Raw genomic sequence first — 17,674 nt, forward strand, 5'->3', positions numbered from 1 at the left:
GATTCTAATTTCAGTCACCTGAAACTGTTTATGCTGCAAAAATATAACTCCTTTTCGTGTTGAAAACGAAAAGCCATGTCAACTAGTTACACCCCCTTAATCTTAATTACACCCCCTTTCAAAAAGAAAAAGAATATAAAAAAGAAAAGATACCGACCTTGTATTATTAGTTTTCGCGCTTTCTTGGAACGCAGGCAATTCCAATTCCATCCTTATCAATCAACATCATGTGCTTCACAACAATTCTTGTTCTTCATTCTCCTTCGGACCGGAATTCCTTCTTGTAAGTAGTACTGCTTTTGTTTTATGTTGCTTCTCATTTCAATTTTTTCATAAATTGTTTCTGCTAATAGTTTTGAAGGTAATTCGTATTCAAATACTCGGGAAATTTGTATGAATGAGTACTCTTCCGAGGACGAAGTGTGAAAGAGACAGAGATATTACGATAACAAGAAGTGATATAAAAGATGAATCATCTTCTAGTGTTAAGGGGTCGAAGTTTAAGTCTGGTAGTAGTGGTGGCATAACCAAATCAATTCATCCTCCGATTGAATCGCATTGGGACCTTCCTACACCAAAAGGAAAGAAAAGAGCTTCCTTCTCCATCAAGTCAATGCTGTCTTACCCTCTTATGAAATTTGGAAGGAGTAAAAGTATGGAAATGGTTCTAGGAGGAACTCATGATCCAAACGATGAAAAAATCGTTGAGAGTTTTCGTGAAATGCTTTCTCAAGAGGGGTTATTACCACCTAAACACAATGACTATCATACTCTTCTAAGGTAAAAGATACCATCTTTCTGTTTTGAGTCTGCGTAGGCAAGTTTATATGGATTTTGTTTCTTAATTGTGTTAATTCCCTTTGATGTTAAGGTTTCTGCGCATGAATGATTTTGATATGACAATATCCAAAGATATGTTTCTCAATTATCTTAAATGGCGAAAGGAATTTCGAGTCGACATGATTCATAAGGTGAATTTTGATACGAAAACTTTTTAGAAACTTATTATGTAATTTTAATGTTCTTTACATATGTTGTGTTCATGCTAAGATTCGGTTTAATAATGATGCCACTCACCCTAGAGGAATTTGATTATTATTTTTATGTGATTCGTTTTTCGGGTACGTAATCAGGAATTCAAATTCACAGAATACACAGAAGTGAAGAAATGCTACCCTCATGGATACCATGGAGTTGATAAATGTGGCAGACCTGTGTATATAGAAAGACTTGGGATGATTGATGTTAACAAACTGTGGCAAGTAACAACACATGAAAGGTTTATAAAACATCATGTGTTAGAACAAGAGAAAACGCTACGAGTACGATACCCTGCATGTTCATTAGCAGCTAAAAGACACATAGCATCCACCACAAGCATCTTGGATGTCAAGGGAATAGTAAGCAATTTTTTTCATTTAGTTTAATTTTTTTGTTAGGACTTGTTTTCCATTTTCTTTCATAGTGCTTCATAATCAACTGTATGAAATAGCAGCGCTGATTCGGTTATCTGGTTGTATTATTATTCTTCAAGGGAATGTCGAATTTCTCAAAGCCCGCAAGGTACTTGTTTATGGAAATTCAGAAGATCGATAGCAGTTACTATCCTGAGGTACTTTTTGATGATCATTGCTCATAAGAAGATGATTTGGATATATATGTTTTGAATTGATGTGTGAACAAGTTAGATCATTATCTGATAATGGAGGTTGATTAGTATTCATCTTTATTTTTGCAGACTCTAAATAAACTCTTCATTGTTAATGCTGGTTCTGGATTCAAGATATTGTGGAAAGCAGTGAAGGCATTCCTAAGCGAACGCACAGTAGCGAAAATTCAAGTACGTATAGTTTCTATATTGCACATTTTTTCATCTCAGATGCAGGGTCGTCTTAAATTTTTTGAGGCCCTGTGTAGGTTAGCTATGGTTCAACTTTGAAAAAATTGATATAGGTCCTATTTAACTGCGGTTTAATCGTTTAAAATATTTTATGAGGCCTATTTAGGCACGATTTAACCATGAAAATTTTTGGACCCCGTGTGCGGTAGCCTTCCTTGCATGCTCTCAAAACGATCATGCTCACATACAATGAAATTGCACAACTATATTTGATTATACCAATCTCTATTAGACAAACCCGTGTTTTGATTGAATCTCCAACTTTTCTGTTTCAGGTTTTGGGTCCTGATTATCCTAGTGTGCTGCTAGAGGCTATTGATCCAAGGTAAAAAGACTTTTGCATAGTTAAGCCATGAATTTTTTGTGTTGTAGAAACTTTGGGAAGTTGAAACCTCTTCGATGAATTTGTTACTACTTATAATTGTTTAATTTTACAGTAACTTGCCAACTTTTTTGGGTGGTAATTGCATATGTTCTGATTACGGAGGTTGCTTGATGAGTGATCAAGGTCCATGGAAAAATCAAGAGTTCTTAGAAATGATTCAGGTTTGTCAATATCATGAACACATTATTTGCTGGTAGAAATAACTCACAAGGTCGCATAATTATTCGCGCAGACAGTTTCTTTAACAGAAGAAACCGACGGTGCGTGCGAAAACAACAATGTGGTTTCAGAAGGATTCTTGATGCACAAAAAGGTAACAAAAACATTCACAATTTTTTGTACCGATCACACATCGATCCTTACTTTAACATACTCAAATGTAGGTTGACATGAAAAACAAAGACGATGTTAGAACAGATCTACCATGTAGGTTAGCATTACAAAAAATCGATTGCCTTGAAGATAGTCTGGGAGACATCAAGAATGTGAGTTTTGATACAATGATTTATTTCCCCGTGTTAAACATAGGTAATTAATTCAATATGGTTAGGGTAATTTTCTGATGTATTATACTTGTAACAGAAAATCAAGACACTGGAAGATGCACTTCAAGAAACTAAGATGGTGAGTTTAGCAGCATTGTTGAATCTTTTCTTTGTGTTTTGTCGTTTTGTCAAATCAACGTTTGTTCTTTTTTCTTTTTCAGGCATTGAAAGAAATTGGACAACATATAGAACAACAGAAAATGTGAATTTCTCAAGTGTAAACAAAATTGCAATGAGACAGCAACTTATATTCCTATGATCGGTTATGATCAATGAAAGTTAAAAGAAGACTGTTAATATTATATCATAGTGGTTAATGGTTATGTAGCAACCTAAAATAAAATTTGGTAAGTGTCTCTGACTAGGTGGTGGAAATAGTTTAAACCTATAAGGTTGATGATCTAGTCTATTTTAGATATAAGAACAATTTTTTTTTTAATCATAAATATATATTTCCACCATATATATGTGATCTAATCTAATATTTTTATTTAGGAACTAAGTTGATATACATAAATAAATATAAATAATTGTTTTTCATTTCAATTATTATGATATTCAATTTTTTATTTTGAAATAAATTATATATATATATATTTTTTATTCAATAATTTACTTTTTCTCTTATTTTAATTTTTTATTTATAAATATCAATTAATGCATAAATATACAAAAATATGCTATCACGAAAGATTGAATTTTAAACCAACTATTTACGCTAATTTTACTCAATTAGGACATACCATTTTTTGTAACTCAACTATATAACTTTTTTATTTTAGTCCCCAGTAATTTTATTTGTTCGATTTTGATCCTTTCAAATACATGTTATTTTGCTTTTAGTCTTTGCTTTTTTGTTTAAATATTTATAAATATATGTATATATTAGACTAAATATAGGGATCGTTCTAATATAACCCAAACTTATAAGGATTAAAACAAGAAAACAAAGACCAAAATAAAAATGAAATATAAAAAATATTATGATAATTTCAGTTAGTTAGTTCCTCGTTTGCAAAGTAACTACCTTTTAGAGATAATCTTGGTGTAAAACATATCAAAAGACATTTAGAACTCGATGCTAAAGAAGTAGCAAGGCTCTACTAAGATGAAACGTGCACAACTAAAAATTCTTCGCAGAGAATTTGAGATTCTTTGTATGATTGAGCACAAATTTGTCACGTATTACTTTGTAAGAACTCTAATTATCAACAACTTCTCGGTTCACGGGGAGATGCTGGATGAAATCTTGGTTGTTAAGAAAATCTCGAGGCACTACGCCAAAAACTGGAATAGACAGCGCCCCTTAGAGGGCGCTTTATTACAAAAGCGCACTCTAAAGTGAAGAGAAAAAATAAGGAGCGAACAACTGGAATAGACAGCGCACTTTAGAGGGCGCTTTTGTAATAAAGCGCCCTCTAAGGTGAAGCGAAAAAATAAGGAGGAGATAGAGGGACAACAATACAGGGCGCTTTTTAGAAAGCGCCCTCTAAGGTTACCCTTAGAGGGCGCTTTTAAAAAAGCGCTCTATAAGTCCATGTGCATTTCCAGTTTATAAAGCGCTTTTGGAAAGCCTTAGAGAGCGCTTTTAGAAGCGCCCTCTTAGGCCCCCTTTAGAGGGCGCTTTTGTAACAAAGCGCCCTCTAAAGTGAAGCCAAAAAAAATGGAGGGACAACAATAGAGGGCGCTTTTGTGAAAGCGCCCTCTAAGGTTACCCTTAGAGGGCGCTTTTGAAAAAGCGCTCTCTAAGTCCATGTACATTTCCAGTTTATAAAGCGCTTCTGGAAAGCCTTAGAGAGTGCTTTCATAAGCGCCCTCTTAGGCCCCCTTTAGAGGGCGCTTTTTTTCCACAAGCGCCCTCTAATGTCCCCTTTAGTAAACATTAAAATTATAACATACTGCGCGTTTTGTTATTTCACTATCTGTTATTAGCGTTCTTTTTCATGTTAGGGTTCTGAGGCGTTTTCCTTCCACCTCTGTTAGATCTACATGCGCGTTTCCTCCTTCTACCAATCAAAGGTACACGCTTTTCCCAATTACTGTTTTATGTTATTGCTTTGTTTTAGCTTTGCCCAATTTCTATTTTACCTTATTACTGCGCGTTTCCTCCTTCTACGTTTGTTTCGACCATGATAGCGGATGCACTAGGAAATTGACGGTTGATTTTTAGTGACCATGATTGCGGATGCAATGGGTTATACGACCTATGAACATCTGATTTTGTGTCAACACCAGTATCATTAGAAACCTAGGTCCGAATGTGTTTGAACTCTTCTGAAATTGTTTTTTATTTATTCTAATTAGTAATGGATAATACATGGATGTCTTCCAATCGATTGTCGAGAGAGTACGAGAATGGGGTATCAGAATTCGTTAAGTTTGCCGTTGCGCACGCCGAAGACCCCAGTAGAATGATATGTCCTTGCTTGGGTTGTTGTTATGGGAAACGGGTTGACGCAGTTCAGTTGACATCGCATCTAATGAGGCATGGAATTGATCGAAGTTATACATGTTGGAATTTGCATGGTGAGAAAAGTAACGAGAATGTTGAACCGGGGGATAGTACGACCTATGCCTCAAACTATAGTGGCGCAGATACATACGATTGTGATCGAGTTGAAGAGATTGCAGAAGCACTTGAAGGAGATCTTAAGGATTGTCCCGAAATGTTTGAGAGGTTGGTAAGTGATGCAGAGAAACTTTTGTATGATGGTTGCACTAAATTCACAAGATTGTCTGCGGTATTAAAGTTGTACAACTTAAAGGCGGGCAATGGGTGGTCGGATAAAAGTTTCACAGAGTTATTAGCCCTTTTGAAAGATATGCTTCCTGAGGATAATGTTCTTCCCAATCGAACATATGAGACCAAAAAGATGTTGTGCTCTATTGGCATGAGCTATGATAAGATACATGCATGTCCAAACGATTGCGTTTTGTTTCAAAATGAGTATGCATCGTTAAATGAGTGTCCTAAATGCGGTGTCTCGCGATATAAGAACAAGTTGTCTCCAGCAAAGGTCTTGTGGTATTTTCCTGTTATTCCGAGATTTAGACGCATGTTTCGTAGTGAAACCGATTCAAGACACTTGACCTGGCATGCAGATGAAAGAATTATAGATGGAAAGTATCGACATCCGGCAGATTCACCACAGTGGTTGAAAATTGATAATGATTATCCTGAATTTGGAGAAGAATCAAGAAACCTTCGCTTGGCATTATCTACTGATGGAATGAACCCACACGGTATCCAGAGTATCTCACACAGTACATGGCCTGTGATTATTATGATTTATAACCTACCTCCATGGCTATGTATGAAGCGTAAGTACATGATGTTGTCTATGTTGATTTCTGGACCTAAACAACCAGGGAATGACATAGACGTGTACTTGAAGCCCTTAATCGAAGATTTAAAGATTTTGTGGGAGACCGGTGTGGAGGTTTATGATGGATATAGGAAAGAAAGTTTCAACTTGAGGGCGATGTTGTTTGGCACAATTAATGATTTTCCAGCATACGGAAATCTATCAGGGTATAGCATAAAAGGTCAATGTGCGTGTCCTGTTTGTGAAGATAAAACAGATTGGAAGCGCTTGGAGTTTGGTCAGAAGAATGTCTTTCTCGGTCATCGGAGATTCTTAAATTCAAATCATCACTACCGTGGATGGAGAAAGGCGTTCAATGGAGAGACAGAACAAGGCAGAGCTCCACCTATATTGACGGGTGATCAAATTTTTGAAAAGGTGAAAGATTTGGATACTCAGTTTGGCAAGCCTTTTGCCCACACACTTGTCAAAAGTGGGTGGAAGAAGAGGTCAGTTTTTTTTGAATTGCCGTATTGGAAGTCCTTGTATGTGAGACATTTTCTTGATGTTATGCATATTGAAAAAAATGTATTTGAAAGTGTTATTGGCACGTTACTCAATATACAAGGAAAGTCTAAGGATGGCCTTAAGGCAAGAAAGGACTTGATAGCGATGGGAATAAGAACTGAATTAGGACCCTTGAAGAAAGGAAAACGAACATATCTACCGCCTGCTGCTTATACTCTATCTAGAAAGGAGAAAAAAACATTGTGTAAGTTTCTAAGTGAAGTTAAAGTTCCAGAAGGGTACTCTTCAGATATTAGAAGACTTGTGTCTATGAAAGACCTCAAGTTAAAGAGTTTAAAGACCCATGATTGTCATGTTATAATGGAACATTTTCTCCCAATAGGTATACGTTCTATTCTTCCAGAAAAAGTAAGAAGCTCTATAACTAAGTTGTGTTCTTTCTTCAAGTCAATTTGCAGTAAGGTGATCAATCCTGCGATCTTACCAATGTTGCAAAAAGAAATCGTTATTACTTTGTGTGAGCTTGAAATGTTTTTTCCTCCATCATTTTTTGACATAATGGTACATCTAGTTGTTCATCTTGTGAAAGAGACACAATTGTGTGGACCAGCTTATATGAGATGGATGTACCCTGTTGAACGTTATATGAAAATATTAAAAGGGTACGTGAAGAACCGAAGTCGACCAGAAGGTTGTATGGTTGAAAGATACATTGTTGAAGAAGCGATTGAGTTTTGTACTGAATATTTGTCTAATGTTCAGTCAATCGGACTCCCCAAGTCTCAGCTTGTCGAAAAGAAAGAAGGAAAAAATCTAATTGGAAATAAAATCGTGGCAGTATCAAGGGTCGAACGGGATCAAGTGCATTTGTATGTTCTGCACAATGAGAATGAGGTTGAGCCGTATGTTGAAATTCACAAGGATGTTCTCCGAGGTTTAAATCCCAATAGAAATGAAAATTGGATAGTACGAGAGCACAATCGATGTTTTATACCTTGGTTTAAGGATCATATTTATTCAAAGTATTATTCAGATCCCGCTTCAATAACAGAAAGGTTGAGATGCTTAGCATATGGTCCAAGTTTCCATGTTTTTTCTTATAGCGCATACGCGATTAATGGATACACATTTTATACCAAAGAACAAGATGATAAAAGTACTATGCAGAATAGTGGTGTCACCGTGGTAGCTGAAGCAATGCACATATCAAGTGTGAAGGACTTAAACCCCAAATTTGCAAATCTGTCGTATTTTGGTGTTATCGAGCGCATTTGGGTGTTTGATTATGAGAAGTTTCAGATTCCTATATTTGGTTGCAAGTGGGTTGAAAATAATAACGGCATTCGAATGGATAAGTCAGGATTTTTGCAAGTGGATCTTAATAGGGTGGGATACAAAGATGAGTCTTTTATTCTAGCCTCTCAAGCTAGACAAGTGTTCTATGTCAATGATCCGAAAAGTACGAAATGGTCTATAGTTCTTTTTTCCAACAAAGTAATTGATGAAAACACTGGAGATCAAGGTGATATTGATGTTGAGATTGAATCGTTTACCAGAAATGATCAAGATGAGAATATTATATCAAATGATTCATATATTAGAAATGATCATAATGAGGGTATTTGGATCAATCCAACCGTCCGTGTTGTTAAGAGACATGTAGAACATATTCCAACCAAGAAAAGAAAGAGAACTTAGTGAAAAAGGTACAGGTCAAATGATTTTAATTGTTTTCTTTATTACAGGTAAAATGACTTTTATGATTTTAATTGTTTTTACATTTGTCATCTGATTTTAATTGTTTTCTTTTTTACAGGTAAAATGATGATGCTGGATATTTGTTTAGATGGAGATGCTCTATTGTCGTCAAGCCTCATTCGCGTAGATGATGATGCTGGATATTTGAAAGTATCCCTCTACGACAATGGAACATGTCCATCTAAACATATATCAATTCTATCTTCAAAAGATAAGGGTTCAATGTTGGCAAGTTACATTGGTTTCCTTGTTCGACAACATATTCCGATTACATGTGATAATTGGAGAAGTCCGGACTTGAAGGTTGGCAAAGAAAAAATATGGTCGGAGATACAGATACTTACCATATATTGTTATATGTTTTTTGTTGCATCAACTTTGCAGCCCTGTATTGTAGGCAGAATTTAGGACTTCTCAAAGTTGATTTCTTGTTACTTTGTCGTTCATAAAATACACCACTAAATTCTCTGCGTTTAATTTTTAATTTTTTTTCATCAGGCTTATGTCTCAATAGAGGATGGGTATCTACCTAAAGTTACTTTTGTAGTGGTCCAAAAGAGACATCACACCCGTCTCTTTCCTGTCAACCCCAAAGAGACCGATAGAAGTGGAAATATTATGCCAGGTTTTTTCAATATATTTCTCAACGCAGCTGGTATATATTATCATTTGAATTTATCACGTTTTGCTGATTTTGTTGTTCTAAATTGTCAAAGGAACCGTGGTAGACACCAGCGTTTGTCACCCTAGGGAATTTGATTTTTACCTTAACAGCCATGCATGAATTCAGGTAATATTAGCTATGTCATTTAACTTTATGCCATTGTTTACTATTTGTTGCTCAATCGCCTTTTGACAGTTCTGTGTTATTTGCATTTGGACGTGTTCTTTTTGCAGGGGACTACTTATGCTGCCATTTGTTGTTTTGGTTGAGCCTTATTTTGTATGGATGTGCGATAGAACTACTAGACAGCTTTTGGATATACAGAACATGTTTGCCACCATGGGTGGATGGGCGTTTTTGTTTAGTATTGGTTAGAACTACTAGACAGCTTTTGGATACAGTGGTCACTGGGTGTTGGTTGCTATGTTTTATTCTCTTAATTGTAGTACTTTGAGAATATGTTGTTGTATATTGTTGATCAAAGAATCATATATTAATGTTGTATATATGGAGGATTAATGTTGTATATAAATGGATTCATGTTGTATATGTCAATGGATTAATGGTGTATAACATTGGATTAAAGGATGAAATCAATATGAATTTTACACTTTTGCAGCATGCGAACAGGTTACCAATTAAATATATATCCACTGTTTTTCAAACAATTTTTTTTAAAATAACTAACACTTTAGAGGGCGCTTTGTCCAGAAAGCGCCCTCTAAACACTTTACATTGACAACTTTAGAGGGCGCTTTTTCCTGAAAGCGCCCTCTAAACACTTTACATTGACAACTTTAGAGGGCGCTTTTTTCTGAAAGCGCCCTCTAAACACTTTACAATGACAACTTTAGAGGGCGCTTCTTCCAGAAAGCGCCCTCTAAACACTTTACACTGACAACTTTAGAGGGCGCTTTTTCCAGAAAGCGCCCTCTAAGGTGTCCCTTTATGGACCACTCCAGAGGGCGCTTTTTTCTTAAAGCGCACTATAATGTGGCCACTTTAGACAGCGCTTTCTCCAGGAGAACAAAGCGCTGTCTTTACCTATGCCAGCGCCAGATTAGAGGGCGCTTAAAAGCGCTGTTATAGGCCAAAATAAGCGCCCTCTTTTCCCTTATTTGGCGTAGTGAGGTCTATGACTGCAAGATTTGACTATATTTTATACTCCATTGAAGAATCCAAGGATGCCACTACCCTATATATTGATGAGTTGCATAACACTCTTTTTATGCATGAACAAAGAATGAAGGCACACAAGGATACAAATGACGAACATACCCTTAAAATTTCCCGTTTTGGCAAGGGTTATGGTCGTGGTAGAGGTCATGTAGGGTCAATAGGACATGGAAGAGGTAGAAAAGTAAAGGATTTTGTGGAATGCCTCAAGGGTCACAAGTTGGACTATATTATAATGAGTATTCTAGTTTGGAGGAAAATGCTTTTTTTTAAAATTTTGATTAGAGTGAAGACTTGTTCCTCATGGCTCAAATGTGAGCATTAACATCAAAGAAGAAGTTTGGTTCCTTAATTCTGGATGTAACAATCACATGATATGAACTAAGGAATAGTTCTTTGAGTTAGTAGACACTTTCATAAAATTAGTGAGACCTGTAGTCGATTATAATATTTCAATCATGGAAAGAGGAAATATAAAGTTATGCATAAGAGGAAAGATTCAGGTCATTATTAATGTATATTACCTGTCAGATAAGAGAAACAATGTTTTGAGCATAGACTAAATGTTGCAAAAGAATACAACCATTGTGTTTCAAAATGATATCTTCAAGTTTTCTCATGGAGTGAAAAGCTTGATTGTGTCCACAAAAATGTCCTTACGTAGAATGTTTATGATTTTTACACATGTTGTGGTTCCTATGTGCTTACATGTAACCAAGGAGAACAATAGCTATTTGTGGCACTACATATATACTCACTCGAATTTCAAAGGATTAAAAATCCTATGAAGAAGAACATAGGATGTGTTGCTTTATTTGAAGAGGCTTGATGATATATGCTCAGACTATGAGACTAACAACCAACATAGGGATAAAATCCCTAAATATGTTGCATGGAGAGCCATTAATAAGTTGAAGCTCACACACTCTCAAACATTCCGGACTAACTAATCCAAAATTTAATGGAGGTAATAGGTATTTGATTATATTCAAAAATTATTTTAGTAGGAAAATCAGACATATGCCTTGCATGAAAAACCAAATTCATTTAATGTCTTTAACGTTGTGTTTGGATTGATGAAATGGGATGGAATGAAGTAGTATTCCATTAGTTGGATCAATTAAAATTGGATGGAGCAAATCAGAATGGAGTGGTATGTATTAGATTACATTTCATTCTATCACTTACTATCATATTTTTCCCCTTACTATTTGGGCGAAATGAAAATTTTGTCTTGTTATGCCTAAAATACACAAATTATTGTTCCTTTTTGGATTTGTTGCATCATGCAAAACAATATGGTATACTCAAGTTGTTTTTGGATTTGTTGCATCATGCAAAATAACATGGTATGCACTTCAAGAAACTAAGATGGTAAGTTTAGAGGCATTTTTGAATCTTTTCTTTGTGTTTTGTCAAATCAACGTTTGTTCTTTTTTCTTTTTCAGGCATTGAAAGAACTTGGACAACATATAAAACAACAAAAGATGTGAATTTCTCAAGTGTAAACAAAATTGCAATGAGACAGCGAATTACATTCCTATTGTGTTATAAATAAAATTTGGTTACCGTCTCTCGCTAGTTGATGGAAATAGTTCAAACCTATAAGGTCGATGATCTAGTCTATTTTAGGTATAAGAACGAGTTTTTTTTAATCATAAATATATGTGATGGAAGACTAATGCTTTTCTTTTTAAGTTATTAAAAAAAGTTAATGGAATAGTCATAAAAATGTCATTTTAGGGCTATCAAGTTTATCTAATTTTTTTAGGAAGTAAGTTGATATACATAAATAAATATAAATAATTGTTTTTCGTTTCAATTATTATGATATTCAAATTTTCATTTTGAAATAAGTTTTATATGTATTTTTTATTCAATAACTTACTTTTCGTTTTAATTTTAATTTTTTATTTATAAATATCTACAATATACTAATTCATAAATATAAAAAAACATTGCTATCAAAGATCGACTTGTAAATCAACTATTTACACCAATTTAATTCAATTAAGACATACCATTTTTTGTAACTTAAATATATAACTTTTTTATTTTAGTCCCTTGCAATATTGTTTGTTTGACTTTGATCTTTTCAAATACATGTTATTTTGCTTTTTTGTTTAAATATTCATAAAATAGGTATATATTAGGCTAAATATAGGGATCATTCTAATATGACCCAAACTTACAAGGATTAAAATAAGAAAACAAATAGCAAAAGTAAAATGAAATACACTGCAAATGTTATGATAATGTCAGTTAGTTAGTTCCTTGTTTGCAAAGTAACTACCTTTTAGAGACAATCTTGGTGTGAAACATATTAAAAGGTATTTAGAATTCAATGCTAAAGAAGTATCAAGGCTCTACTAAGGTGAAACATACACAATTAAAATTTCTTTGCAGAGAATTTGAGATTCTTGGTATGATTGAACACAAATTTGTCACATATTACTTTATAAGAACTCTAATTATCAATAAATTGTCGGTTCATGGGGAGATGAAGACTGAAATCTTGGTTGTTAAGAAAATCTTGAGGTCTATCACTCCAAGATTTGACTATATTCTATACTCCATTGAAGAATCCAAGGATGTCACTACCCTATCTATTGATGAGTTGCATAACACTCTTTTTATGCATGAACAAGGAATGAAAGCACACAAAGATACAAATGATGAATATACCCTTACAATTTCCTGTTTTGGCAAGGGTTGAGGTCGTGGTAAAGGTCATGTAGGGTCAATATGACGTGGAAGAGGTATAAAAGCAAAGGATTTTATGGAATGCCTCAAGTGTCACAAGTTGGGATACTATTATAATGAGTGTTTAGTTAGGAGGAGAATGCAATTTTAAAAAAAAAATTGATTAGAGTAAAGAATTGTTGCTCATGGTTCAAATGTGAGCATCGACGTCAAATAAGAAGTATGGTTCCTTGATTCTGGATGTGACAATCATATGATATGAACTAAGGAATAGTTCTTGGAGTTAATAGACACTTCCATAAAACTAGTGAGACCTATAGTCAATTCTAATATTTCAATCAGGGGAAAAGGAAACGTAAAGTTATGCATAAGAGGAAAGATTCAGGTCACTATTGATGTATATTACCCGTCAGATAAGAGAAACAATGTTTTAAGCATAGACTAATTGTTGTAAAATAATATGACCATTGTGTTTCAAAATGATACCTTCAAGTTTTCTCATGGAGAGAAAAGCTTGATTATGTCCACAAAAACGTCATTACGTAAAATGTTTATGATTTTTACACACATGTTGTGGTTTCTATGTGCTTACGTGTAACCAGGAGCACAATAGTTATTTGTGGCACTACATATATATTCACTTGAATTTCAAAGGACTAAAAACCTATGAAAAAGAACATGGAAATGGATTTCTTTATTTGAAGAAGCTTCTTGAATTTCAAAGGACTAAAAACCCTATGAAAAAGAACGTGGAAATGGATTTATTTATTTGAAGAAGCTTGATGATATATGCTCAGACTGTGAAACTAACAACCAACATAGGGCTAAATCCCTAAATGAAGGACAAATGTCACAGATAAGGTGTCAGACACGAGACCCCTGTACAAGAGCAAAGATGACTACAAATCTAACAAAGACAAAATAGCACAATGTTATGGATGTGGAGGATTTGGCCACATTAAAATTTGAATGTCCTACTTTTCTAAAGAAATTAGAAAAGGGATTGTCAATCACTTGGTCTGATTCTGATGATGAAAGTGAATGATAAATAGCTAATAAGGTGACGACGTTCATTGGAAAATATGACTCTTGCAGTGAGTCTAGTGATAAAGATATCTATAAAAAGAGATAATTGGAACATGTAGACATTTGATCACTGAGTGGAAGGAATCTTGCTTAAGAGAAGAGAAACAAAGGAAGACCATAAGTTTTTTACTTTTGGAAAAAAGGAAGCTTGGCTCAACCATTGAAGGTCTAGAAGAGGAAGTTACATTGTTATAGTCCAAACTTGACAATATGATAAAATTTGTCCGTATGTTGAACAATGATTCTTATATGTTACCTGAGATCTTAGAGATTTGAGAGAATATAGTTATAGGGTTTGACTACAGCTCCATAAACAAAAGGGTCAAAATTCCCAATAAGAAGTTTGTTTCTTCTGAAAATAAAACTGAGTTTCTAATGAAGGACCACATGTCCCGACGTCCTGCTTAGCATGTGTACTCTCACAACAAAGGCAACAAGAAATCATCTTAGAGGTGTCACCACTGTGGAGGATATGATCATATAAGACCCTTTTTCTATAAATTGTATGGGTATCCTCAGTCCTATAGTCAACCAAGGCTCACATAAGGAAAAGGAAAAAAACTCAAGCAAAAAAAGTGTAGAAACCCAAGGAAATTGTCTCTTGTCTTAAAACTCATACATCTCTTAGAGTCCCCTCAAGAGAAGATTGGTATTTTAATAGTGGATGCTCATGACACATGACTGGTGAAAAGAGTTATCTTGAAGAGTTGAAGCCATACTCTAACAGTTACGTCCATATTTCCTTATCTTGATGATGTGTTGTTGGTAGAAGGATTAACTGCTAACTTGATCAGTATAATCCAACTATGTGATCAAATTTTCTACACCAATTCTAAATGTATTATCTCTAGCAAAGATCAAGAGTTACAATGAATGGTTCAAGATCCAAAGACAATTGTTATATGTGGATCTCTCAGCCCTCATCCAAGGTTAAGAGCATAAAGGAGATCATATCGAAAGATGATGTCAAAGGATTTCCAAAACTCATGATTAAAGAGGGAAAATTTTGTGGAGTGTGCCAAATAGAGAAGATGTCCCACAAGATTCTCCAACACCCTACCTCCACTAAAGCACGTAAAAAAAGAGAAACCGCTTCAAATTCAAATTTCTCTCAATCACTCATTCCTCGTGCGTAAGAGTAACCTAACTCTCTCTCTCTCTCTCTCTCTCTCTCTCTCTCTCTATCTATCTATCTATTTATCTATTTATCTCTCTCTCTCTCTCTCTCTCTCTATTGTGCTATCACATTTGTTTCCTTTCATATCTCTCAAACCAATTTCAAAATGAGCCAAAAGATTGCGGATGTTAAATCTGATAAACCCAAGCCTGTTACAAATTCATATGGGATCAATGTAACACCATAAACCCCAAGACTTATAAATAAATAGTTACTCGATAATTTAAGGTGTCACCAACGATAATCATCCGACAACACATAAACATTAAAAAAATACGCAACAGAAAATAAACAACATATAACACCTGTCATTGCATGCTCACCTTAACTTAGTGTGTCATCACAGCGAAATCATATCAATCACAATAATAAAATATTTAACTTCAATTTTCGTCTTATAAAGACTAATCTTTCACAAAATAACTCAAAAAGGAAATTCAATATCCAACTCTCAACAACTTCAAAAACATCTCAACAGGAACGTTGTTAAACTTTGGAAAATAAGCACACCAACATCAACATAATAAACAGAAACATCTATCCCCCCTTCCCCCAGTGTTATAGAATCAGAGCATGACGACTAATAATAAAAGCGATAACTAATGAAAATAACTCTAAGAGTTATTTCTCACTCACAACAACAACTACTCTGAGTGTCTGCAAGATGTCCATGGTGGACAACTTCAAAGCAAAGGGGGTGAAAATTCACTAACGATATAAACTGCAAGGTAGAATTCAAATATTTACTCATACAATAACAACCACACAACATCATTCTCAAACCCAATCCATCAACATACACAAACAATCACATGTTCATCATTTAAATTATGCAATGAGACTCATAACCTCAATTAGACTCATATGCATGTGGTACCATATCATCATCAATTGGTTCACCCTGCTCGAACCCCGAATCCACCTTACTCGGATTAAGGACAAGTAACCAATCCACCCTTATCGGATTGCAACTTGCCTTTTTCATCAATAACAACGACATAATAAATGCATGTCACAACACGTCAATGCAGCAACAACATGATGTTTAAAGTTCTCTCACGATAATAAACAAAACATGCATTGACCCAACGATAACAATTCTCCTCTCGAACTATTATCCCACAACGACATCAGCATAACATGTTTCATTATCAATATGCTCAACAATCATTCATAATCATATTCAACGTCATATTCATCAACAACATCCAATTAATCGTAATAATTCACAACACCAATTAAAATCATGTTAATCAACAATTTACCACAAAACAACATCAATCAGCAACTAACAGTAGCCAAATAATTCATAAAAGTCGAAAAATTAAATTCTGCAACTCATTACAAGCAAACAACCCAACTGTCGGGCTTATGACGCCTTGGGGGTCACATGCATGACACCCGTCATCAACAACCAAAGCCAACCCGACACCACTATGATGCTCTGCGTCAACACTCACGATCTGGAGCCATAACAGGCTACCCGTTAGCGCTTCAAAAGGCATGACGCCTTGGGCGCCACCAAGCTGACATTTGTCAATGACCTGCAACAACACCAGAAATACGGTTTTGCAATTTGGAGATCATGACATCTCCCAAAATCAATTTTAAACGTCCCAAAATCACTTAAAATATACCAAACCTGTCATGTAATCCATTCTAACACAGAAAATCATTATTTTAACATATTTAATCAATTAATTCCATATTATCATGTTCATCCCAAAAACTTCAAACCCTAACAGTGGTGAACATATCACAACAATAACGAAACATAATTTATTCACATAATAATGCACGAATTTCCATATCCAAAATAACATATAACATCAGAACATCATCACAATTCAAAATTAAATCAAAATCTCAATTGCCTTAATGGAGGTTAGGGACTCCTCAATTCTACCCCTTATGAATATAACTATTATTGAATCAATTCTTCCTAGAATATTTGTTGTCTTCGATTCTCTCTCTCTCTCTCTCTCTCTCTCTCTCTCTCTCTCTCGTATCTCCCCTGTGCCTCTAATTCTCTTTTCATGTACTGACAAAAGTCTCATAAACCTGCGTTATCTCCTAGTTTATATAATTAGGTTAATCTATTCATAATTATAATTCTCTACCCTACTAATATTTACTCTTACTCCTTCCTCCCCTCTATTTCTCTTAGTTTACAATTTGAACCAAATTTCTCTAAATTCTTATTTTTAATTAAATAAAACCACTAAAATAATGTTATTTTAATTATTAAAATAAATTTCAATTATTCTAAATAAACTCCACTAGCCTATACTTACTCTCTACACCCTCATCCCCAAACTAATTCAATTATCACACATAATAATTAAATTAAATTACAATTAAATAAATCAAGATAATAACTCGAAAACCGGTGTGTTAGACCTCTTCTCCACTTAAAGAATTTTTGCCCTAAAAAAACACCTTAAGTA

The 17,674-nt window shown here is 34.6% G+C and overlaps 1 protein-coding gene across 1 annotated transcript; it reads left to right on the plus strand.

Moving 5' to 3' along the window:
• The first annotated feature begins 69 nt into the window (after nucleotides 1-69).
• On the plus strand, nucleotides 70-3,230 carry LOC127120625 (phosphatidylinositol/phosphatidylcholine transfer protein SFH11). Its single transcript, XM_051051131.1, has 12 exons — nucleotides 70-283; nucleotides 354-780; nucleotides 872-971; nucleotides 1,134-1,400; nucleotides 1,535-1,612; nucleotides 1,739-1,840; nucleotides 2,176-2,225; nucleotides 2,338-2,446; nucleotides 2,518-2,598; nucleotides 2,669-2,770; nucleotides 2,868-2,909; nucleotides 2,992-3,230. Exons 2-12 carry the CDS (start codon nucleotides 398-400, stop codon nucleotides 3,034-3,036), a joined length of 1,359 nt encoding a protein of 452 aa, XP_050907088.1. The 5' UTR covers nucleotides 70-283; nucleotides 354-397; the 3' UTR covers nucleotides 3,037-3,230.
• Nucleotides 3,231-17,674: the final 14,444 nt, after the last annotated feature.

Source organism: Lathyrus oleraceus, chromosome 2 (genome assembly GCF_024323335.1).
Source record: "Lathyrus oleraceus cultivar Zhongwan6 chromosome 2, CAAS_Psat_ZW6_1.0, whole genome shotgun sequence".
Lineage (NCBI taxonomy): Eukaryota > Viridiplantae > Streptophyta > Magnoliopsida > Fabales > Fabaceae > Lathyrus > Lathyrus oleraceus.

Bases quoted from the DNA above. Each gene is read 5' to 3' on its own strand.
- LOC127120625 (XM_051051131.1), top strand. From the start codon at position 398: ATGAGTACTCTTCCGAGGACGAAGTGTGAAAGAGACAGAGATATTACG. The intron at 1,401-1,534 runs GTAAGCAATTTT...TTATTCTTCAAG, and splicing joins TCTTGGATGTCAAGGGAATA to GGAATGTCGAATTTCTCAAA. The intron at 2,599-2,668 runs GTAACAAAAACA...ACTCAAATGTAG, and splicing joins GATTCTTGATGCACAAAAAG to GTTGACATGAAAAACAAAGA.